At 39.5% G+C, this 24,871-nt stretch overlaps 3 protein-coding genes across 7 annotated transcripts in view; 2 read left to right on the forward strand and 1 right to left on the reverse strand.

Moving 5' to 3' along the window:
• Window positions 1–5,679, forward strand: part of WEE2 (WEE2 oocyte meiosis inhibiting kinase) — a 34,874-nt gene extending 29,195 nt beyond the window's left edge. The window contains exons 10-13 of the mRNA XM_007983178.3: window positions 167–337; window positions 2,719–2,861; window positions 4,255–4,397; window positions 4,704–5,679. Of these exons, the coding sequence (XP_007981369.3) occupies window positions 167–337; window positions 2,719–2,861; window positions 4,255–4,397; window positions 4,704–4,729 (483 nt within the window). The 3' untranslated portion in view covers window positions 4,730–5,679. The remainder of the gene's footprint in view (window positions 1–166; window positions 338–2,718; window positions 2,862–4,254; window positions 4,398–4,703) is intronic.
• DENND11 (DENN domain containing 11) overlaps window positions 1–12,535 on the reverse strand; it is an 88,546-nt gene extending 76,011 nt beyond the window's left edge. The window contains exon 1 of the mRNA XM_037991178.2: window positions 11,844–12,535. The gene's annotated coding sequence lies outside the window, so the exon portion shown is untranslated. The remainder of the gene's footprint in view (window positions 1–11,843) is intronic.
• A 203-nt stretch (window positions 12,536–12,738) lies between these two features.
• Window positions 12,739–24,580, forward strand: SSBP1 (single stranded DNA binding protein 1). Of its 5 annotated transcripts, none has more exons than XM_007983189.3 (7): window positions 12,739–12,825; window positions 13,536–13,602; window positions 16,569–16,629; window positions 17,962–18,102; window positions 18,298–18,385; window positions 19,864–19,952; window positions 24,430–24,580. In XM_007983189.3, exons 2-7 carry the CDS (start codon window positions 13,579–13,581, stop codon window positions 24,471–24,473), a joined length of 447 nt encoding a protein of 148 aa, XP_007981380.1. In that variant the 5' UTR covers window positions 12,739–12,825; window positions 13,536–13,578; the 3' UTR covers window positions 24,474–24,580. The 5 variants fall into 5 exon arrangements, with proteins under 5 accessions (XP_007981380.1, XP_007981381.1, XP_007981383.1 ...); XM_007983190.3 differs by having other exon boundaries at window positions 12,748–13,015; XM_007983192.3 differs by having other exon boundaries at window positions 12,748–12,997.
• The last annotated feature ends 291 nt before the right edge of the window (window positions 24,581–24,871 follow it).

The following is a 24,871-nucleotide window of genomic DNA, read 5'->3' on the forward strand; positions in this document are numbered from 1 at the left end:
TGTTCTCTCTTCTCTAGAACTCACTGACTACAGTGAATGTACCTTTGACCATCATATCTGTTTAGACCTTATATGCACTCGAATGAACCTTTCCTACCAGTTGTATTTTAATCTAGACTCACTCTGCTTGGCATAGTAACTGGCCTTCCTGTTTTCTGTTTTGAAGGATTACCGGCACCTTCCCAAAGCAGACATATTTGCCTTGGGATTAACAATCGCAGTGGCTGCAGGAGCAGAGTCATTACCCACCAATGGTACTGCATGGCACCATATCCGCAAGGGTAACTTTCCAGATGTTCCTCAGGAGCTCTCAGAAAGCTTTTCCAGTCTGCTCAAGGTGATCTTTTACGAGATGAACAGAAGATGCAATATCTATTTTTTTTTTTTTAATGTGATGGCAAGTAGTTGGGCAAAGAAAAATGGAGATGCTGGTAGTGTCACTAACAGAAAAAGGAATGTGACTAGAAGTCCAGAAAAAATAAGGGGCAGGGCCGGGCGCAGTGGCTCATGCCAGTAATCTCAGCACTTTGGGAGGCCGAGGCAGGTGGATCACGAGGTCAGAAGGTGAGACCATCCTGGCTAACACGGTGAAACCCCATCTCTACTAAAAATACAAAAAATTAGCTGGACATAGTGGCAGGTGCCTGTAGTCCTGGCTACTCGGGTGGCTGAGGCAGGAGAATGACTTGAACCTGGAGCTTGTAGTGAGACAAGATCGTGCCACTGCATTCCAGCCTGGGCGACAGAGCAAGACTGTCTCAGGAAAAAAAAAAAAAAAAAAAAAAAAAAATCGGGGGGTGGTGAGACGGATGGAGAATTTCTTAAGGAAACTGAGAGGATATTGTAAAATCTTTCATGCTTAGTTTAAAAATCCTGTTACAAACATGTTTTTCATTTGCCCTTTCTAACAATGCTGTAAGGTAGGCAGGTGGCATCTTATCCTGCAGTTGAGGAAACCATGGCTCAGAGCAGCTCCTTGACACCTGTAGTGACAATGAATTACGGGCTAACTCCACAATCAAATCTGGTCCTTTAGCTCCTACTTCAGGGTTTTAACTTTTGTTAGCAATAACAGTGATAGTACTAAAATAATGAATTTATATTATATGTAAGAAGGTATAAGACTACTTTATTGCTAATTGATAATACCAATTATTTGAGCTATTAGAAAAAAGGCATGATGTCAATTCAAAAATCTGTTTTACTTGTACTTAATGACATCTGAGTAGTGTGGGGACAAGAAAAGGAAGATACTATGTTGAAATTGACACAAAAAGCTTATATTATCAAGCTTAATCATGTCAAGAAAAACATATATATGACTTTAAATCATGTCTTAAGGAACAGGATTGGTTAGGATTCCCAAAACAGCCTTAGAAATACCTATTTCCTTGGAGATTAGATTTTTTTGGGTGGGAGAGGACAGGGTCTCACTCTGTTACCTAGACTGGAGTGCAGTGGCACAATCATAGCTTACTGCAGCCTTGAACTCCTGGGCTCCAGCAATCCTCCTGCCTCAGCTTCCTGAGTAGCTGGACTACAGGTGTGGGAGATTCACAGTTTACCTGCAAACTTCAAATGTATTTACAAATCTGTCCTTCTTCCTGACTTCTTTTGCTTTCCTGAAAGGAGGCAAACTCTTCCTCCTTCCTTTTGTTCAGTCTAATCACCTAATTCCATGTGTAAACCACTTTTGCATTTAGTTGATATTTCAGTACGTAAATGCTGGCCCTGTACTGGACAATACATATATTAATTTGTTAAATTCTAAAAATAGTCCAAGAAGGTAAATATAATTATCCCAAATTTCAGGTAAGGGAAATGGAGCTTCAGCAAAATTTATAAAACAAATGGTGGAGTTGGCTCAGAATTGTGTTCAGTGTTTTCTTCACTATATGACAGTGTCAGTTGCTGTATATAATTAGGTATTTTCTACTATATTCAAATCATGATAGGTTAGACATCTTCTAACTTAAATGCTTTAGGAATACTGTCATTTTGGGTTATTAATATTAAGTGAAAAAGCAACATGATGTGGTAGAAAGTAAACTGGAATAAGAGTTGGGCAAACTGGGTTTTGGTCTTGGCCATTCCATAATTTGGATAATTTTTATCAAGGGTCTTAGTTTTTTTCTACTTTAAAACTAAGGCAATAGACTAGTTAGCCAGCCAGTTCCAAAATATGATTAAAGACAAATCAGGCTGGGCGCAGTGGCTCACACTTGTAATCCCAGCACTTTGGGAGGCTGAGGCGGGCGGATCACGAGGTCAGGAGATCGAGATCATCCTGGCTAACACAGTGAAACCCCGTCTCTACTAAAAAATACAAAGAACTAGCTGGGCGAGGTGGCAGGCGCCTGTAGTCCCAGCTACTTGGGAGGCTGAGGCAGGAGAATGGCGTAAACCCGTGAGGTGGAGCTTACAGTGAGCTGAGATCCGGCCACTGCACTCCAGCCTGGGCGACAGAGCGAGACTCCATCTCAAAAAAATTAAAAAAAATAAAAAAGACAAATCAAAGGTGTGGACAACTGGTGCTACCAGACATGGACAATCCTCCTGCCCAAGGTGGAGCTCAGTTTTCATTTCTTCCCGCTGCACAAAGCAGAAGCAAAGTCTTACAAAATCCACCAGGAGAAGCTGGGTTGAAGGTGGCTTCAGTGAGAAGATTTTTCCAGTAGTGAAGCTTCTATTTATTTCCTCTTGGTCCTATATAATCAGAACATGATCCACCCTGATGCTGAACAGAGACCTTCTGCAGCAGCTCTGGCCAGAAATAGAGTTCTCCGGCCTTCCCTGGGAAAAACAGAGGAGCTCCAACAGCAGCTGAATTTAGAAAAGTTCAAAACTGCCACACTGGAAAGGTATATTTTTGGATGATGGGGGTCAAAAAAGAATCTGAGCACTACTCACAATGGTATGACTAGTCTACTGTGTCTTCTTTGTGGATTCAAGTATAAATATATTCACCATTATAATACATAGGTCCCTGCCCATAAGGAAACTGGCGGCACGCGGCTCTTTGTAGCATCGGGCTGGGAGGCTCTGTGATTAGGTTGCTTGAGAGAGAAATTTTCAGTTAATGAAAACAAAGGAAGTAAGAGTGAGGAATATAAGGAAATACCAGTAAAGAAAACTTAGGATTCTAAGTGATAGTGGGTATCTTAGTAACTGGTTGGTGATCGCCTAATATAAGATAACCGCAGGTAAGATGGGTAAGACCTATTTTAGAAACCCATTAAATTTCAGGGGCGGGCAGGTAGACATACTGCCCTGATACAGGACAGTATGGTGTGTACCTTCTGGAAAGTCAGCTATGGAGACACAGGTGACTATCATCAGCCAGTACAAGTGATGGGCACCCATCATAGAGATGGGGCAGACAGCATCTTGAAACTCTCTAGACCAGGGGTCCCCAACCCCTGCACCATGAACCAGTACCAGTCCGTGGCCTGTTAGGAACCGGGCTGCACAGCAGGAGGTGAGCAGTGGGTGAGTGGGCACTACCGCCTGAGCTCTGCCTCCCATCAGATCAGTGGCAGCATTAAATTCTTATAGCACAAACCCAATTGTGAACTGTGCATGTGAGGGATCTAGGTTGTGCACTCCTTCCAAGAATCTAATACCTGATGATCTGAGGTGAACCGTTTCATCCTGAAACCATCTCCTCCCCTGACTCCCCATCCACGGAAAAACTGTCTTCCTTGAAATCAGTCCCTGATTCCAAAAAGGTTGGGGACTGCTGGTCTAGACCAAGTGTTGGAAAACTTGTTCCGTGAAGGGCTAGACAGTAAATATTTTATGTTTTGTGGGCCATATGCTTTTTGTTGTGATGATTTCAACTCTGCTGTTACAGTGTAAAAACAGCCATTGACAACATATAAATGAGTGGCTATGTTCCAATAAGACTTTATAAGTACAGGTTATAGGCCAGATTTGACTCAGAAGTTGTGTTTTGTTGACCCTGGTACCTTTCATATGTAGCCTGAAGAGCTGTTCAGTTAATTTAAAACATTTTAAAGATCATTTATACTCCAATCAGCAGAGTCTGGGGAGCTAAACCTACCATGTTGTATGACATGTATGTGTCAACCATTTTTTATGACAACCATAGTAAGTGAATTTTCTATTCTGTACATAGCTCAGGCTTTTTTTCTGTAAATACTGAAAAAGAAAAACATTTACATATTAGTTTTGATCATATATATCTCTGATTGGAGATCAAGTAGTCTTTGCTTTTTCCCCCTTGCACTTCAGGGAACTGAGAGAAGCCCAGCAGGCCCAGTCACCCCAGGGAGATAGCCATCATGATGACACTGGGGTCTCTGGGACCCATACAGGATCAAGAAGCACAAAACGCCTGGTGGGAGGAAAGAGTGCAAGGTCTTCAAGCTTTACCTGTGAGTAATCTTCCCCTTAAGAACTCATTTTGCACCAGCCAACCTTTTACTGTAGAACCTCTGGAAATAGATACCAGCTGTCCCAACCTTCCTCTTATAAAATGAAAAAATTAGCCAACTTGAATGCCCAAGGATTTCAAAAGCCACTACTAATTTACCATTTTATAGCCAAGATCCTAAAGCTAGTAAGGCTTTGTATTAGCAGTGGTCCCAGATACAGTAATTGGAAGCCATTTCTCCTCTATTGTTATATTCCTAATGCCACTGATCAATAACTTACTTACTTCTCACACTTTTGATGAACAGCAGGAGAGCGTGAGCCTCTGCACTGAAGGAAGAAAAGGAAACAGCCCTTGGTTTGGCCTATGGATTCTGAGGTTGCTGTTGCTGATTCCCCACGAAGGATCCCAGGGACTCATTGTACATAGAAAGGAATAGAATTTAGTTTAGATTGAAGTCACAGCTTACAGGAAATGTGCCTGGATTTTCCACAGTGCTTCCCAGGTTATATGATGCTGTTCCTAAGAGAAAATTCCCAGCTTCTTGAGGAAGTGGGTCTCCTAATGTATACCCTTTCTGATATTGTATTTATTAAATAAATGGCTTCACCATTATGTGAGGTGGGTAAAAGTTAGACTGTATGCAACTTGGACATCTCTGAGCTGGCTGTTAACTTGCAGAACAAAAATGCTGTGGGGAGGGGCTTCAGGGAAAACTTGAAATGCCTGTGGTTGTTCTCCATCTATTTGCCCTGCCTCTCTTCTGGCTGTTCTGGTTGGTTTGATATTCCGGGTCTTACCAATTTCTCATGATTTTTATGAGAATTTGGCTTTGTTTCCTGTTTTTTAAGATCATCTTTTATCTAAATCCTTTTTCTATACACATTTTAAAAGGAATAGAATACTGTATTTTAAATAAAGGTTTTTATCTTGTCCAAAGTCTAATTACAGGTAAAATATCCTTTGTAAAATGTAACTAACAAAGAACAAGAAATTTATGTTGGAGAACATTTTATGAATAAAAGGGTAAGAGAATTCAGTGGGTCAGTAGTAACAGGTCTTGGTGGCAAGTCTCAGCTTCACAGATCCAACAGTTAATAATGGTCAGGCTCTGCTAGAAAATTGTTGGTCATAAAGGTATTTGATAAGCGCTGTTTGTGTCATCTTAGTGAATGCAACCTGTTGATGATAATGGCTTTTTTGCTGCTTGATTTTCTTCTTTCCCCCTCATTTTTAAAAGCTAATTAAGTTTTTTTAATTGAATAAACCCTAATACTATTCTTTGTTCTGCTTTGGAGTAGCAATTCTTTCCATGCAATTAAGTGTGGTGGTGGTCTTCCTATAGCCCACTGCCATTTTTCTTTACTAGGCTCTATTCAAAATTATAAAATGGGGTTAGTTTATCTCTTGCCACCTCCCACTGAACAACACATACACACCAGGCCATGTCCCTTGTAGTATAGTACAAGGTCAACCACAATTTGTGATTTAGAAACAGGTAAATTATTAAGTACATCCAATGTATAGATGAGAATTGTTTGGTTATACTAGTCTTCTCAGGCATTGACAACTGACTATTTGGGTCTACAGCCTCTTCTCTACTGTGTTCCTCAGCCTAGCTTCACAACTGAATGGACCTGGTGCCAGATTATTGGCCGCTCTGGCTCTCTGGCTCTGGCTCTGGTTCTGGCTTGCCCGCTCTTGTTCTTTCTGGCTTGCCCGCTCGCGCTCTCTCTCGCTCTCTGGCTCGCCCACTCGCTCTCTCTCTCACTTTCTGGCTCGCCCGCTCTCTGGCTCTCTGGCTCTCTGGCTTGCTCTCTCGCTTGCTCTCTCTCTACAGTAGCAGGATGTCACCAAAATAGTATGTATCTATCTGCATAGATACTACTGAGTGTGAGGGACTGGGTCTTCACTGGCCTTGGCATTTCATCCCTTTCATTTCAGTTTGATGCTTATTCCTTACCTCAGTAAGTTTTGTTTTTGCACAGAGATCATTATGTAACTTGGAAACTAATTATCACAATTATTTCATTAACATCATTGGGCTGGTAGCATTAAAGAAGTTAAAATACTTTAGAAAATATGTTACTTCTCTATGGATGTATTCTAAATGTCAACACTGACATTAAGGTACCAACAGATAATCTTGAGATCTAGAGGAATACTATTGTGCTCCACTGGTCTAAGCTCTGACACACATACCACTTTAGAGAGGTCATTTACTCAAGGTTGTAGAAAGATGAATATTGAAAGATATGAACCTTTCAGCATGAACAACTAAGGCTTTTTATCTCTAGATGAACCATATTTTCAATCTTGAATTGCAGAAAAATTGTCAGGTTGTTTTTAAATTAAGCCATAATAACTACTAAGTATTGCTAAAATTGCTTTCAAATCATTCTAAAATATATGCAAGTAATCAGTGTAGGTAATAAGTGCTGCAATTTTTCAACAGTTATTATGAGGTTTTAGAGAAGCTGATTTAAAATCAAAGTAAAAACCTGATTAAAATTTCTTTAAAAATGGATAATTTACAGCAAAACTGTCCAAGGCTTCCTATTTATGATAAAGCATTGCCAGTCTTCGTCTCTACCAATGGATGCCTATAGCTGGAACCTTTTTAATTCAGGGAGAAATAAGTCAGGCCAAAGGGGATTTTGTACCCCTGGGCATTTATGATACACACTTCTTTCTCATTCATCTTTGCAAGTGATAAAAGCCCTGTGTCAGTCTACTACTGCCAGGCATTAAAACTGATTAAAGCCATAATGCTACCTGTCACCACTTCACAGCATTGGGAAGGCCGTCTCTGGGCCCATGGATGAACTACAGAAAGTATGTGTATGTGTATCCTATGGAGAGGTTTCAGGGCTTCCTCATCAAAATGTGAAATTTAGGTTTCTGAAGGGGTATCTCTGATACAAAAATATATTGGAATCACTATTCTAAGTCCTCGATTAAAAAGAAATTTTATGGCTCTGCAAGCATCCTTCTGGACTCTTCCCAGAAATAAGAATGCTTATTTGAGCATCCCTTCTGGATTCTTATTTCCATACCCTGGCCTGTGACCTGGGCCCTACTAGCCTGTCCTCATTTTAAAGTAGACTGTGAACTGGATATTCACAAGTTCCCTGAACTCTAAGAGCTCACAGTTAACAGGAGGGATGAGGTACCTTCGTGATCATTTGTTATAAGATGGACAGAGTGTGCAAAGAAAATGAAACGGGAGAACAGAAAGGAAGGAACGTTTGAGTAGAGAAGTTCTGAAAGTGTGTGAGGGGAGTGCATTTCAGATCCTGAGGATGGAGCAAGGCAGCACAGAAGCATTTGTGTTAGGAAGGAGGGATCCATTTGATAATAGAAGAAAATGCTTTAATTTCTCCATGACATTTTACATCTAAAAAACTGTACATTTTCTCACACTTTTCTTTGTCAAAGAAAAAACAAAGTAGCAGCACTGTGACTCTCTCCGGCCAGCAATCTCAGGAGAATGTGTATTGGCAATTCCTGTCTGAGAATTCAGGGTACTCCAGACTTTCCACTAACATATTATTTAGAAAGTTGTAAGAGTTTGCTTAAGGTTGTCTCTTTTCAATTTGCATGGTGCTTTCTGCATTTTTCTTTATATAACTTCTCCCACACTCCTTACTCCAAAGTATGCAAATTGAAAGGGACATATTAGTGGCATCATGAAGAAAGAAGTTTTAGGGCCAAGTGATTGGATATGGGTGAATGGATGTAGGTGGTCAGAGACAGATGAAGATGATTATAAAGTTCAAGTCTGGGAGAATCTTGGTACCATTAAAACAAGGGAGAAATTGACATTGGGCAAAAGAGTGAATTTAGTTTTTCATTTGACTTAAGTGGAAGCAGGATTTTTAAAGAGAAAAATCACTGGAAGTCACTGACAGTAGTAACATAGTGGGTGGAGTGTGGGATTACTGATTCCTGTGCAAGGCTTGAAGGCAGTATAGTGTGGTATGTTTTAGGAGCTCAACTTTGTGAAGGTGCTAGTAAAATAGAGGTAAGCATCTGGAAATACGATATACCAACTGGTAAGCAAGACCTTCAGGAGTGAGTTAAGGTGTGCGTTGGAAGCTATGTTAAGATTTTATCCCTAAATGGCAAAATATGGGAAGATGAAAGGTTTTAGGTAGAGGCCTGAGGAGGTGATTTGCCTGTCAGAACAATACGGTGGGTACCTTCTTTCTCCACAATCTGGACAGTGCCAGGACCAGGAGATGGAATGGAAGGGGTGGCCCCTACTGGTGTGGGTTCTGTAATTTATGGGGCTCCATACATTCTTTTTCCCGCTAGGCCCAGGATTAGCATGAATGAGACAGAATTTAAGGGGCACCAAGAAACTCAGCAATCAAGATTTGTGACACTTTAATGAAATATTCTTAAAATATTAAAACTAATGAAAAAAAAATCATGATGAATAAAACACCAAAATTTTAAATAAAGACAAGATCAGTAAGCTGAATTAAAATTATTTAAGATTGTTAACTTGGTCAAGAAAAATTGTGAAGGTATGGAAATTCTCTCAAAACAAGATAAGCAAAGAAGTAGATTTGAAAACATTACTGATCAGTTTACTTCCATTAAAAGTAAAGTTATATTACATTCCATCTTGGCATAAATAAAATATTTAAAGTTAAAACAGTGTGAATTTTAATACACCTGTAATGTAACGGGTACCCCCCTACCCCGGGTTACTAAAGAGTGTACCCACCCCGGGTTACTAAAAAGTGTATGTCCACTGCCTGAATCCTGAAGGCCAGGCCGTGTGCCAAGGCCATGGTGACCAGCCAAAGAGCAGGTGTTTCTGAGAGGCTAAAGATCCCAGAGAATATCTGAGAACCTACCAAAGAAAACAGTTCCATCACACACAATAGGCTAAAAGCCAGAAAATTAGCTTACAAGTAGCTTAGGGATGGGAGGCCAGGCGGATTTCCACAGCTATCCTGCTGCCATCCAGGAGTGCCTTGTATGTAAGTTCTCATAAACTCCTCCACTCGCCAAGCTGTACTTGTCCAGGTCAATCTTTGGTTTCTCGGCTTCCTCTCAGTTTGGGGGAAGGTTTTTATTAATGCAATTTTGGGTTTTTCTTGTTACAATACTGACTTTAAAAATTTTCAATACTGCTTCAACTACTTTAATGTTCTGGAAATATATGTGTGTATATGTCGATATACACACATAAATTAGCTGCCTGGCTAATTTTTGCATTTTTTGTAGAGACAGGGTTTTGCCATGTTGCCCAAACTGGTCTTGAACTCCTGGGCTCAAGTGATTCCCCCGCCTCAACCTTCCAAAGTGCTGGGACTACAAACATGAGCTACTGGACTGTCGAAAATTTTTTAAATTAAAAATTAATTTAAAAATTTATATTGATATATATCCACATATATACATATATATAGTGTGATATATATACCCTGTCTCAAAAAATGTGTGTGTGTACATATATAAACACGCACATATTTCATTGATATATAGATATATATACACACATATATTTTTTGAGACAGGGTCTCACTCTGTTGCACAGGCTGGAGTGTAGTGGTGTGATCATGGCTCACTGAAACCTCACCTTCCCAGGCTCAAGTGATCCTCCCACTTCAGCCTCCACAGTAGCTGGGGCTATAAGCACATACCGCTATGCCTGGCTAATATTTTTTTTTTTTTTTTTTTGGAGATGGAGTCTCACACCATTGCCCAGGCTGGAGAGAGGGGCACAACTCAGCTCACTGCAAGCTCCGCCACCCGGATTCTCGCCATTCTCCTGCCTAAGCCTCCTGAGTAGCTGGGACTACAGGCACCCGCCACCACGCCTGGCTAATTTTTTGTATCTTTAGTAGAGACAGGGTTTCACTGTGTTAGCCAGGATGGTCTTAATCTCCTGACCTCGTGATCTGCCCGCCTCGGCCTCCCAAAGTGCTGGGATTACAGGCGTGAGCCACCACGCCCGGCTGCCTGGCAAATTTTTGTATTTTTTGTAGAGACAGGGTTTTGCCATGTTGCCCAAGCTGGTCTTGAACTCCCAGGCTCAAGTGATCCACCTGCCTCAACCTTCCAAAGTGCTGGGATTACAAACATGAGCTACTGGACCTGGCCAAAATTTTTTTAATTAAAATTTTTTTTGTTTTTGTCTTTTTCATTTTTAATTTTTGTGGGTTCAAAGGAAGTATTTAGGGGTACACGAGATATTTTGATACAGGCATGCAATGTGAAATAAGTACATCATGGGGATGGGGTATCCTCTTAATCATTTATCCTTTGAGTTACACACAATCCAGTAACACTCTTATTTTAAAATGTACAATTAAGTAATTACTGACTATAGTCAACCTATTGTGTCATCGAAAATAGCAGGTCTTATTCTATTTTTTGTATCCATTAACAATTCCCACCCTCCCTCCAGCCCCCCACTAACCTTCCTAGCCCCAGTTTTTAAAAATACATAAGCACACATATATATGGGGTGCACATTCTTCCTTGTGCTTCAGGCTCCAATCTGGCTTAGATCCTGTATTCAGTTAAAATTTTAATACAGTCATGCACTTCATAATGATGTCTGGGAAAAAGACAGACTGCATATACAACAGTGCATCTACAAAGGTGGTCCCATAACATTACAATGGAGTTGAAAAATTCCTATTGTCTAGTGACATTGTACCTAATAAAACATCAGAATGCAATGTATTACTCATGGGTTACTTGATATTAATAATGACTATGTCACTGGTTTATGTGTTTACTATACTTTTTATTATATTATTAACTTATTTTTTAAAAGTTAACTGTAAAACAGCCTCAGGCAGGTCCTTCAGGAGGGATTCCAGAAGAAGGCATTGTTATAGGAGATGACTGTGTGTCACTGCTTCTGAAGACCTTCCAGTGGGACAAGAGGTGGACGTGGAAGGCTGAGACTGATCATAATGACCCTGTGTAGGCCTAGGCTAATGTGTGTGTTTATGACTTCGTTTTTTTAAAAAAAGGCAAAAAAGTTAAAAAAAAAAAAAGAAAAAAGCAAAGGTAGAAAAAAGCTTACAGAATAAGGATGTAAGAAAAATATTTTTGTATAGTGGTACAGTGTGTGTTTTAAGCTAATTGTTATTACAAAAGAGTTAAAACGTAAAAAATATTGAAAGATTTATAAAGTTATAGTAAGTGAAAGTTTATTGAAGGAAGAAAAATATTTTTTATAAACTGAGTGTAGCCTAAGTGTCTAGTGTTTATGAAGTGTTTAGTGGGGTACAATAATGTCCTAGACCTTCACGTTGGGTTACCACTCACTCACTCACTCACCCACAGCAACTTCTAATTCTCCAAGCTCCATTCATGGTAGGCGCCCCATCCAGGCATACCATTTTTATCTTTTATACTGTATTTGTACTGTACCTTTTCCACGTTTACATATGTTTGACACACACATACTTACCATGAATTACAGTGGTCTGCGGTATTCAGTGTACAGTCCCATGCTGTCAGGTTTGCAGCCTGGAAGCAACAGGCCACACCACACAGCTGAGGTGTGTCGCAGGCTCTACCATCTAGGTCGCGAAAGTACATTCTATGGTGTCCGCACAGCAACGAAATCGCCTGATGACGCATTCCTCAGAACATTCCCTGTTGTTAAGCTACACACGACTCTTATTTTGTTCCTCCCGGATTTCTTGCATTAATTTTTACCTTTTAAAATATTACATTAAGATATTATTTGATTGCCAGTTTTTCTGGTGCTCCCTTAAATTTGACGGCCTGTCAGCCCTTCCCCGGCTCCCCTTTCTTTTTCTGCTTTTCTTAGTGCTTTAACAGGCCTGGAACGTTTTCTTTTTCTTTTTTTTCTTTAATTTTCTTCTTCTTCTTCTTCTTTTTTTTTTTTTTTTTTGAGACAAAGTCTCGCTCTGATGCCCAGGCTGGAGTGCGGCGGTGCGTTCACGGCTCAAGGCAGCCACGACCTCCAGGGCTCTGGTGATCCCCCGACCTCAGCCTCCCGAGTAGCTTGGACCCCAGGCGCGCGCCACGACGCCCAGCTAATTTTATACTTTTTGTAGAGGCAGGGTCTCCCTATGTCGCCTAGGCTGGTCACAAATCGTTTTCCTTTCTCCCCCGAAAGGCAGAGCTAGTCTCTGTTTTGCCTACCTCGCCCCCTCCCGGGCACCGTTAGAAACCTCATCACATAATTTCATTTAATTTGAACCTTGAAACCTTCCAAACTCACCACTTGGCGGCGTTGATCATCCTCCCGCGACCAAAGAGAAACTCGCGGAACTTCAGAGTTAAGGGGCGGTGTTTCCCACAGCGCTCGCCGGCAGTATTTCCAAGGCGCACGTTGTGGAGTTTCTGCTTCCTTTTTCCTCTCGCGAGTTTTGCGTTCCCTGTGCACCGGAAGTGATCACCTGGTTGGCTCGGCTGCTCGGGTAAGAGCGTCGGGTGAGGGAGGGATAGCAAGCGGTAAGCAAGTGGTGGAGTCCTGTGTTTTGGCTGCGCGTGATCCTGCGTGGGTCGGGAGGTGTTTCTGTAGGTGTCTGGCCCTTTCCTCAGTCGTGCGGAGGACTGCGTGATTTCCTCCCAGTTCTCCTCGGTTTTCAGGTGGTGGCGCCATCTCCGGTAAAGGGTGCCCACCTCTCCCCACGGTGTGGCTGGCTAGCCCGGGGATCTCTACGCTGCTTGGTCTTTGCTAATGGAGATGAAGGCAGTAATTTTTCAGCAACAGGTTTCAGATATAAGTCCCTTTTTGACGCTAATCGTTTTTGAGCCTTTACTATGCCTAAACTTTTTTAGAAGTTTAGAAAATGGCAGTGAATAAAGCAGATAAAAATCTGTGCCCTAGGGGAGCTTGCATTGTAATCAAATTTGAGAAGAAGTGGATTGGAAGTGGGATTAACTCACAATCAAAATTTTGTCTGGGTTGGAGGAAGAGGAAGTTGTTTGGGACCAAAAAGACATACAGGTGTGAGTTTATTTGGGAGGGAGGAAGGAATCCTCATCAGGTGTGCAGGAATGTTGGTACGTTGTGGTCACAAAATTGGAGTGCATAAGAATTATGAATGCAGTTAGGAATTTAGGACTGGTGAGTTGTGCTTTTGCCATAAGAAGTAATGTTTCTTATTTTGTTTTTTTCCTTTAGGAAGAGCCTGAAGATTAGACTGTAAGGAAAGAAAATAGAAGCCATGTTTCGAAGACCCGTGTTACAGGTAGTCACTTGTCTGTATTAATATTGAGATGTATTACTATCAGCAGTGATCAGAAGACTTCTTCAGGCTTTTAACTACAGGGCAAAAGACCTTTGAGCTCACCCACCCACCTCTGTACTCAACTGATATGGAGGATTGGTAGTGTAAATTTTGCCAGTGAAAATTATGTTCACTAAAACAAAAAAAAGTTCAGGTTTATTCACATATGTAATAGGAATCATTAATTTTTAAAACGTGTGTGTGTTGCTTGAATTTAAGCAGTGATAGGACATTATAGGTCTTTAGTGACCTAAAGACTGTAGGACTCATTGTTCCAACTTTTTTCTTAAGGCGTGTAGTTGCTTTTTTGACCGTTTACCTCCTGTGTTGCTAAACTTTCCTCTTCCCCCATCTTTCCACCCTGGAGAGAGCAGCTCAAGTCTGAATGGTCACCACAGATTTCACTATGTAGAAAATGCCTTCTCATTCCACTTAATATGGCTCCTCACTTTTCCAGTCACTCTAGCCCACCTTGAGCCAGCTGAGACTACCGTTTTTCCTCACTTACCACATTTGGGCACCACCTCCTGTAGATTCTTCTTTGGCTCTCCTACTCCCCATCCTCCTGTGAAGATCAATGAAGAATCAGTTCCTCCATGACTGTCATTTTTCCCACCTTAATCCTCTATTCTTGGATCCCCCCTTTAACCTCTATGTATCTTTAATCTATTTTTTCTGTATTGAAATGTGAAACATAAAAAAGTTATTACTTAACACTAATGTTACAGTATTAAGATGTCTTTAAATAAGAGTTAAAAGTTTAATTTTAAAAAGTATCCAAGTTAAATAATCCTTTCCTAATCTTTTCCAGTAGGCTTTGATTTTTGTGTGCCCCAAATGAGACATTGTTATCGTGTAAGATTTATGAGCTCTTGCTTGTCTGAGCACTGAAGTGAGTACATTTCCAGAATCATGACACAGGTTCTCATTAGCAGTTTGATTCTATGGTATGTTGTACTCATATCTTTATTCTCTTACCCACACTGTGCCCATAAGTTTAGTGATGGGATTAGATAGCCAACAGCACCCTGGGAATTGGTGTTTATTTGATGGGTGGGCTTCTGCTTTTTATATTAACAGTACTGCCACTTCGAAAATGTTTCGCTGATAGAATGGCTAGCTCTTTCAACTCTGAATTCAGCGACGTGTACTCCCATCTTTACAGTAGCTCTTGAAATTCAGGAGGCAGCAAGGGGCTTTGGGAAAGTAGTAGCATTGGTGTCAAAGGGCCTGGGCCTTGAGATCACTCGCCACATACTTCCTGCGGGATCTTGGGCAGGTTATGCAGTCTCTCTGAGGTGGTTTTCTCAGCTCTAAGTGGGGATAATTTTACATAACTTGTAGATTTAGTTTTATAATTGATAATAGATAAATCTCTTAGCTGATAGTCAGTAACCATTGCTGCTATTATGTGGTAGTGACTACCTTTTCCGACAATGATGTGATTTTGACTTGGACAGTCGAATCTTTGTGTTTAATCAAAGAACCAAATTTATTAGACCTTTTCTGATGCACTGAAAGCATGAAATTTCCCATGAAATATTTATAGAAATTGTATTAGGCTAAGCTCACTACTGAAGCTGTTTAATTTTTGCGATAACCTTGTGAAGTAGATATTACCTATCATAATTTTTGCTGATTTTAAAATGAAACACTTTAGGTTAATCATATTTGAGGCATCCTAATTCCTTTTAAGGTCTGAAGGAGCAACCGGGGGAAGGCAGTTACATAGACACAGGGAGTCTGACTTTGGAATATGTTCCTGTTGCTGTGTCAGAAAGTCACTCATGTGGTTAGTTCAAGAATGTATTGTTTTATTGGAATTTAACCTATTTCTCATTCTCTAAACCAGCAGACCCCAACCTTTTTGGCACCAGTAACTGGTTTCACGGAAGACAATTTTTCCATGGAGGAGGCGGGTGTTGCGGGGATGGTTTGAGGATGAAACTTTTCTACCTCAGATCATCAGGCATTAGTTAGATTCTCATAAGGAGTGCACAGCCTAGATCCCTCGCATGAGCAGTTTATAATGGGGTTCGCACTCCTATGAGAATCTAATGCCCCTGCTGATCTGACAGGAGGCAGATCTCAGTAATGCTTGCTCACTGCTTGCCGCTCACCTCCTGCTGTGCAGCCGGGTTCCTAACAGGCTACAGACCTCTACTAGTCCTTGACCCTGGAGGTTGGGGATCCTCCTCTAAACTAGCTCGTTGTTATGCCTGAGAGTGAGGCTTTGCATTTATTCCACACCTCCTGACACTTGTTTGATCATTGCGTATGTTATTAATGAATCTACTTATTAAATTATTAATTATAAAACATCTCTTTTTACTCTCCTTTGGCCTAATGATGGATTAAATCAGTACCTATGTTGGACCTAAATTTCTTAATTTCTAAAGTCTACTGTAACCAAAATATAGTAATAATATGCCAGTTTATACTAAAAAAAAAAAATTAGAGGATGTATATATTGGATATATATATAGTACTTTTTGTCTCTCCAGCTAATGAAAGCTGGATTTTGAAAATACTTGGCAGCGACTCTTAGGTACAGGTTGGGTTTACAAATATTATCATACTCTGTAATGTTAAAGTCATATTATTTTGACTTTTCCTTTTGTGTGCAAACACAGAAGTGCCATAATCAGGGGTACTGTCGCAAAATAAACAGGGGAGTACTATAAAGTAACTCTTGAGCATGCCTTCTAGTACCTTCCTTGTACCTTTGGGCTTCTGCAGTAGGCTGCACTTGAAGTGTTTGCCAGGTCCTTCTGGCACTCTTTTGGGAGAACATGAGAAGAGCTTCTCTTCTCTTCTGGAATTTACAGGAATTACTGACTACATGGTGAATGAATGTGAGTAATTCTTCCGTTTGCTTTTGCGTTTCCTAAAAATTAAAGCCGTGTTACTCATTTGTTCTTCTTTAGGTACTTCGTCAGTTTGTAAGACATGAGTCCGAAACAACTACCAGTTTGGTTCTTGAAAGATGTAAGTAGCTAATTCCCAAGTTTAAAATGTTATTTTTAGTAATTTGCCAATCTCAAATGTGCCGTAGAAGAGGTATGCTGGTTGGGTTAACCATGTTGTCATTGTGCTTTTAGTTTATGTTTGCTCTTCAGATCTTAGCCTTGACCCATCAGGCTGTGGAGATATAGTATAAACTGAGCCCCTATTCTCCTTATCAGCCAGTTACTACTCATTCTCGTCAACTCTTTCCTGCATAAGAATTTCTGGCCGGGCGCAGCGGCTTACACCTGTAATCCCAGCACTTTGGGAGGCCAAGGTGGGCAGATCATGAGGTCAGGAGATCAAGACCATCCTGACTAACATAGTGAAACCCCGTCTCTACTAAAAATACAAAAAACAATTAGCCGGGCGTAGTGGGGGGGCGCCTGTAGTCCCAGCTACTCAGGAGGCTGAGGCAGGAGAATGGCATGAACCCCGGGGGCAGAGCTTGCAGTGAGCCGAGATCATGCCACTGCACTCCAGCCTGGGTGACAGTGAGACTTCGTCTCAAAAAGAAAAAAAAAAGAATTTCTTTGAGTCATATTTGGTTATCTGAGTCTTCCCAGATTATATTAGGCTGAGATTATAAAAGATATTGTTTCTTCACAGAAATATTCCCTTGTATTTATAAAGATTTTCAGATCTCAGATTTGTTCTTTTAGCTCCACAGTCAGTTAAAAAAGATATCTTAAAAAAGAATTTAAGATCTAGAGCTTACAGTTTGTTTCGTGGGGCTGCTTTCTCTATGACTATTTTCTTCTTTCTTGACAACACTCTTTGCTCTCGCAACCTCTCCTTATTCATTCCTTAACTTATTTTCTGATCTTCCAGAGCTTGGGTTTTACTTAATACAGAGATTGAAGTTGCAGTGATATTTATAACATTTCTTCTGGACATTTCTCTCAATCTTGGGTGTGGATTTCTTTAATGGTCAGCTTAGAGGCTGCTATAAAAAAATACCATAGACCGGGTGGCTTCACCAACATTTATTTCTCACAGTTCTGGAGGCTAAAAATCCAGGATTCGTGTGCCAGTATGATTGAGCTCTTGGTGAGGGCTGTCTTCCTGGCTTGCAGATGGTTGCCTTCTCACCGTGTCTTCACATGGTGGAGACAGAAAGTTCTGAACTCTTCCTATAGGGGCACCTCACCCTCATGACGTCATCTAAGCCTAATTACCTTTTAAGGACCCCCACCTCCAAATACCATTACATTGAGGGTTAGAGCTTCAACATACAAATTTGGGGGGAAGGGGCACAAATATTCAGTCTATAGCAGGTTCTGTGTCTCATTTGGTCTTGGTGTTGTGTTTCAGCCCTGAATCGTGTGCATTTACTTGGGCGAGTGGGTCAGGACCCTGTCTTGAGACAGGTGGAAGGAAAAAATCCAGTCACAATATTTTCTCTAGCAACTAATGAGATGTGGCGATCAGGGGACAGTGAAGTTTACCAAATGGGTGAGTAGAAAAGATGGGGGTTTAATTTTATCAGCAATAAATAGATACTATTTATTGCCAGTTGTCTAATTTAGAGATAAGCCACTTTAAACAAGATCTGTCTTTCTGTTTGTTCTCTTAGAAATTGTGACATTGGTTTTCCTGGGCATGTTGTCCATTGGCATTTGTAACCAGTTTCCTATTCTTGTGATTTAGGTGATGTCAGTCAAAAGACAACATGGCACAGAATATCAGTATTCCGGCCAGGCCTCAGAGATGTGGCATATCAGTATGTGAAAAAGGGGTAAGTTGAAGAAGGAAGGATCTTATGGATTGAATAGTTTAAAGAACTGATAAGAAGTGTTCTCATGGAAAGGAGTGTGTAGCCTCTTAAATTCCTGAGTATACTAATGACTGTATTAATTTAAGAGGTATTTACTAAGTCCTCGATACTATATGCATGGCGTGTTGCCATGTGTGACTAATTAAAAGGTATATAAAACATAGTTTTAGCTTTCTAAGAGTTTACAGTTTAGGGCAAACAGGGTGTGTACATAAATAGAAATAGATGAGGCAGGAGAAAAGGCAAAGTGGCATTTGAGCAAGTGGAACATCTGCTTTCAGGAATTCCTGTGCCTCTGTGGCCGGGGATGCTGAGTGTGGCTTCTTGCCTGTTGGCTGCCACGTGGTGTTCCTGCAGACAGCCTGTCATGTCTGAAGCCTGACACTTCGACTTCATCTTCATGGCTGTTGTTTTATATTTGATGATTTTCTATAGGCTTAATAGTTCCCTTTTGGAAGGCTTGGATTGAGTATGTATAAAAAGTATGTTTTCCAAACTCATAGAAGGACAAAATGGTGTGTGTAACAGCAGTTGTATTGGTAGTTAATATGTTTAGAAATGTACTTGTTTTATAGAAATAATCAAAACAAATTTCATGAAAAAGAATTTAGCAATCACTAAAATTTTTCTTTTCAATAACTATAGCTTTTTTCCTATGTATCTTCATTGCCCTTTATGTATGTATTTATGAATATGTGCACATACACACACACATATAAGGTATTTCAAGGGAATTGTCTGCACTCCCACTTACTGATTGATGGGTGTGTGTGGGATTGGGGAGCACCTGACATTTCACTGATCTTTCTGTGTTGTACTTTTTTGGTGGTGGTAGACTCTCAAAACTGGTGCTATTGTCATTTTTCCACTCTTGAAAATCATGGTTAGGTTTGTTACCTAGTTTAGCCTTCTAGATAGTGTAGAAATAGTCTTAGTAATTACCTCTAAGCTGATACAGTGTAGAAATAGTCTTAGTGATTAATTCAGGGTAATATTATACTAAGCTACAAATTCATATTTTGAATTTTAATCATGTAAGTTTCTAAGGTCATAGAAAAGAATTGATAAATAAATGAAAATTAAGTCTGTTAGGGACTCCAAAATCAAAGGTCAAGGAAAATGATACATTGTAAATTATTCCTAGAGATTTAAAGGTTGCCACTAAATTGCCCTTTGAACTGTTTTGTTTCATTTTTTAACTTCCATAAGAGAAATAGCTGACAGATGAAAACATTGTCTGTTTTACCTAGATGTTAGCAAGTCTGTTTGTACACTCTGTTTCAGTACTTCTAATCCTGAACCTTGAGAAGTGGTAGCAAAAATTAGGTTATGTACGATTATATATTTCATCCTTGTCATATACTCAGTACCACCCTGACCTGACTCTTATAACGCATATTAGGATCTCAACTAAAAACTGTACTTTTTATTTATATCAGGTCTCGAATTTATTTGGAAGGGAAAATAGACTATGGTGAATACATGGATAAAAATAATGTGAGGCGACAAGCAACAACTATCATAGCTGGTAAGAAGCTTGTGAAAATAGCTATTTTTCCGTTTTCTCGTTTTCTTTTTCAAAAGCTTGGCTACATTGTAACTAACTAGGGTTAAGAGTACCAGTACTTAGGAGGTAAGGCAACTCACTAGAAGATGTCCGTGACTCTGATTTCTCTACATGGTAAGAGTCTCTACATTTATCCATTCCTTTAAAAAATTATTTTTATACTCACAGTTTTAGTCACCAGTAACTTTTGAATAAAGCCTAAAACTGAATTGTCCATCCCAGTACTTATTGTTGAGAATTACCAAAACTGAATGTATTGTCTTTCGGAAGGCTCTAGCCCTAACCAGGAAGAAGCATATGCCAAGATAAGAATTACACTAATGTGAGTGTGCAGATTTATTCAGAACCTCTTTGGTACTTAGTATGCTGAAATTTCTATTTGAAATTAAGATTTTTTATTTTATTTTATTTTTTCTGAGACAGAGTCTCACTCTGTTGCCCAGGCTGGAGTGCAATGGCACGATCTTGGCTCATTGCAACCTCCGTCTCCCGGGTTCGAGTGGTTCTCCTGCCTCAGCCTCCTGAGTAGCTAGGGTAATAGGTGTGTGCCACACCGCCTGGCAAATTTTTGTAATTTTCATAGAGATGGGGTTTCACCATGTTAGGCTGGTCTTGAACTGCTGACCTCAGGTGATCCATCCGCCTTGGCCTCCCAAAGTTGTGACATTACAGGCATGAGCCACCGCGCCCAGCCAGGAAGTTTTTAATATTCTCTTTTTTTGTTTTTGTTTTGAGACAGTGTCTCCCTCTGTCAACCAGGCTTTAGTGCAATGGTGTAATCACAGCTTACTGCAGCCTCTACCTCCCCAGGCTCAGGTGATCTTCCCACCTCAGCCTTCTCCTGAGTAGCTAGGACTACAGGTGTACACCACCACGCCTGGCTAATTTGTCAATTTTTTTGTAGAGATGAGGTTTCACTACGTTGCCCAGGCTGGTCTCAAACTGCTGGGCTCAAATGATCCTCCCACCTGAGCCTCCCAAAATACTGGAATTACAGGCATGAGCCGTGATGCCTGGCCTAATATTCTCTTTAAACAAAATACAGTACAACATAGAAAAGATGTACATGTAAAGGTTAAAGAAGATTAACGAGGTATCCCCTAGGAAAGAGTTTTCAAATTTTTGAAAATGCTAAAAGAATTTTGAAAATGCTGTAAGAATTTTGAAAATAATATACCTGTCTGGGTGTCTGCAAGTGACATAAAGACATTTTTTTCAATATAAAATTGTGTTATTTTTAAATGTATTAATGGAATCTAAATAGCATAGCAATGTGATACCTGCTATCCTGTAAAAAATACCGATTCAGCATTTGGAAATTTTATATTATTCTTTTTTCTTTGAACTTGTTTTACTGTTTTTATTTTCCCCTCAGAAGTGTATCTTAATAATTTATGGTATAGTTAAGAATTTTTTATTACCCTATTTGTGACAAAAATGCATACATAAAAGAAACTTTAAAATATTTAAAAGAATTCTATGACAAATTCTCCTCAATTGACTTATCATTAAAGTTGTTTTTAGTACCTAATTGACCAAAATAATTTTAATGTATTTAAATTACATTGAAAATATGTCTTTAAATGAGATAAGTGGTGCTTTTTTCACTTCTTGAGTAAATTGCTAAAATTAGACACTGAATTTTGTGCTTTTGTTTTTATGGATTTTTTTGTGCTTTTGTGCTTTTGTTTGTTTTTATGGATATAAATACTAAGAAATAAGAAACCTTTTTAAAATAAATACATGGCAATAAACTAAATTTTACTATAGTAATGTCTCTGTGTTTATGAACTTCTGAGATATGCCCAAATTAGATAATATTTTTAAAAATGAATTTTTGGGTTGGGTGCAGTGGCTAACACCTCCCAGTTCTTTGGGAGGCTGAGGCAGGTGGATCATTTGAAGTCAAGAGTTCAAGACCAGCCTGGTGAACATGGTGAAACCCTGTCTCTACACAAAATGCAAAAATTAGCCGGGTCTGGTGATGTGTGTCTGTAGTCCCAGCTACTCAGGAGGCTGAGTCATGAGAATTGCTTGAACCCAGGAGGCAGTGTTTGTAGCGAATTGAGATCACACCACTGCACTCCAGCCTGGGCAATAGAGCAAGACTCTCTCAAAAAAAATAAATAGATAAAAAATTTTTTTTTACTATGGAAAATGTCAAACATATATAAGAGCAGAAAGAATGGTGAAATGAACTCCTACCATTTCACTTCAGTATCAGCTTATGGACAGTGTTATATCCATGCCTCCAGCTACTTGTCGTCCACCTCGATTATTTTGAAACAGATGCTAGACATAAGTTTATTCATAAATTTCCATAGGGATCTCTAGAAGATAGGGTGTCTTTTTGAAAATGTAACTACTGTGCTATTATCACACCTAATATTGATACATTACTGTTAATTTTTTAACTAAATATCATAGTGTTCAGATTTCCTTGATTACTTCATAAACATTCATACATTATATTACATGGTTTCTACCCTAAGTCTCTTAGATTTTTCCTTTTATCTTTCTTCTTTCCTTTGCTCCAGAGTTTGTGTCTTAACCACCATACCTTATTAATAATTTATAATTTGTTGTATAGAATGCTCATATGTTTTCTTACTGCTAAGTTTCTTTGAAAGTTTATTAACCTTGAAAAGCAGTGTAGGTATTTTCCTACCCTCCTGTGGGTCCCAATGTAAACCAAGAGTGTGGGCAAAATTTAGATTGTTCGGATTATTGTGTTGTTAGTAACCATGCCAAATGGAAGCATTTCAGATGATCTGCTGTTTTGTTTTTTTCTTGTCACTAGGTTCCACTAGCACAGTCAGTTTACTTTAGGTTTATGTCTGATGGCAAAATTGAGCTCTTTAGTGACATTTGAATTGAAGAAAATAGAGCTTATTGGTTGATCCTGTTATATTGGTGATTTTTTTTTTTTCTCCTAGGGATCCTATCTGTAACTTAAAAATCACTACCAGTGGATGGCACTCTTAGCTTTTTCCACAGTGATATTTGAATAGTCTCTTCTGAAGTAACCATTCTATACCGAAACATTCTAGTTTTTGGAAGATTATGGTCATGAACAAATATTCAGTCCTTGCTGGATAATTTTATCATTACAAGAATCTAGATCTTTTGGAATTATAAAGGAAATGCAGTCATTCCTTCATGTCCCTTGGTTCTGCATCTGTGGATTCAACCAATCACAGATCGAGTATGTTTGAAAAAAGAAACCAATAAAAATAATACAACAACAAAAAATACAAGCAAAACAATACAGTGTAACAGCTGTCAACATACCATTTACCTTGTGTTAGATGTTGTAAGTAATCTAGAGATGATTTAAAGTATACAAGAGGAAGTGCATAGGTTATATGTGATTACTATACCATTTTATATCAGGGACTTGAGCATTGTGGACTTTGGTATCCATAGAGGTCCTGGAACCAGTCCCCCCATGGATACTGAAGGGTGACTACTACTTGCCTCTGTTCTTTTGTTTATCTTTAGCTAACTCCCTCTGGAATAGCATTTTAAGAGCAACATTTGATATTTTTGGATAAAAATGCTAACTCTGTGATGTTGATTCATAAAAATATTCCCAAGAATTGGTATATTAAAATTATTCTGGGCCAGGTGGAGTGCTCACGCCTGTAATCCCAGCACTTTGGGAGGCCCAGGCGGGCGGATCCCTTGAGGTCAGGAGTTCAAGACCAGCTGGCAAACATGGTGAAACCCTGTCTCTATTAAAAATACAAAAATTAGCTGGGTGTGGTGATGCGCACCTATAATCCCAACTACTGGAGAGGCTGAGGCGGGAGAATTGCTTGAACCCGGGAGGCAGCAGTAAGCTGAAATCACACTGCTTCACTCCAGCCTGGGTGACAGAGACTCCATCTCCAAAGGAAAAAAAGAAATTATTCTGTTTTATAATTTAAAAATAAAACTTCTTCTATTTGAATTTTTAAAGTTAAAAACATAAATAAATCCTGTCATTGCTAACAGGGCCACATATGGACTCTTACTCTTTCCTCTAGACCTCCAGAGTGTAGAATGTGATATACTTTTATCCTTTTCTCTGAGGATGTGCTGCCTGGTGTCATGGCATCTGCCTGACCATTGCAAGCATCCAATTTTGTGACCAGTTCTTTTGCAGGAAATTGTTTCTAAGAAGGCTTTATCTTCTTTTCAGGGAAGACAAGAAATATCCCACCTCTTCTAACAAAATCTGAATTATTAGAAAAGCAGCCAGTGCCTAACTTTTAGCTCCACTTATGCCAACTGTATGTGTACCTCTCATGAGCATAGCAAGTTGTTTAATATTTTGAAAATTTGTCTAAAATCCTTTTAATGAACAGCACTCAAGTTGTATGTATTAGAGGAGAATTATTGAATGAGATGGAGAAAGAGTTCTGAAATTAATATTTACATTTTGGCTTTTTTACAGATAATATTATATTTCTGAGTGACCAGACGAAAGAGAAGGAGTAGAAAGGATGATTCTTCTTTGGCCATCATTGGGTACAGTCTCATTTCCAAGTCATGTATAATCTTTATCGCTCCCAAGGACAAGAATAAAAATACTCTTTTACATAAAATGAGTGATAATCTTTTTTCTGACTGTCGTTCTCACTCTCCTTTTTGTGGTATAATCTTGGTAGCTACTATCTGTTACAGCATTTACTAGTTGTTTATTCTTTTGGGGGTGGTTTCTATGTACAGGCATACAAAATAGTAAACTTTCAGGCTCTTTTGTGCTATGGCAAAAGGATAAATATCCTTTGGGAAGGTCTCCTGGTTTTTGTATACACTTCTCTTACAATATTGATTTGTCCACTCAGTGAATTTACTGAACATCACTGTATGTGAGACATTTATCCCATGTTTGT

The sequence above is a fragment of the Chlorocebus sabaeus genome, chromosome 21 (assembly GCF_047675955.1).
Source record: "Chlorocebus sabaeus isolate Y175 chromosome 21, mChlSab1.0.hap1, whole genome shotgun sequence".
NCBI lineage: Eukaryota > Metazoa > Chordata > Mammalia > Primates > Cercopithecidae > Chlorocebus > Chlorocebus sabaeus.

Coding starts and splice junctions, on each gene's coding strand:
- SSBP1 (XM_007983189.3), top strand. CDS start 13,579: ATGTTTCGAAGACCCGTGTTACAG. Junction 18,103..18,297: donor CAGTGAAGTTTACCAAATGG/GTGAGTAGAAAA, acceptor CTTGTGATTTAG/GTGATGTCAGTCAAAAGACA. Junction 19,953..24,429: donor AGCAACAACTATCATAGCTG/GTAAGAAGCTTG, acceptor GCTTTTTTACAG/ATAATATTATATTTCTGAGT.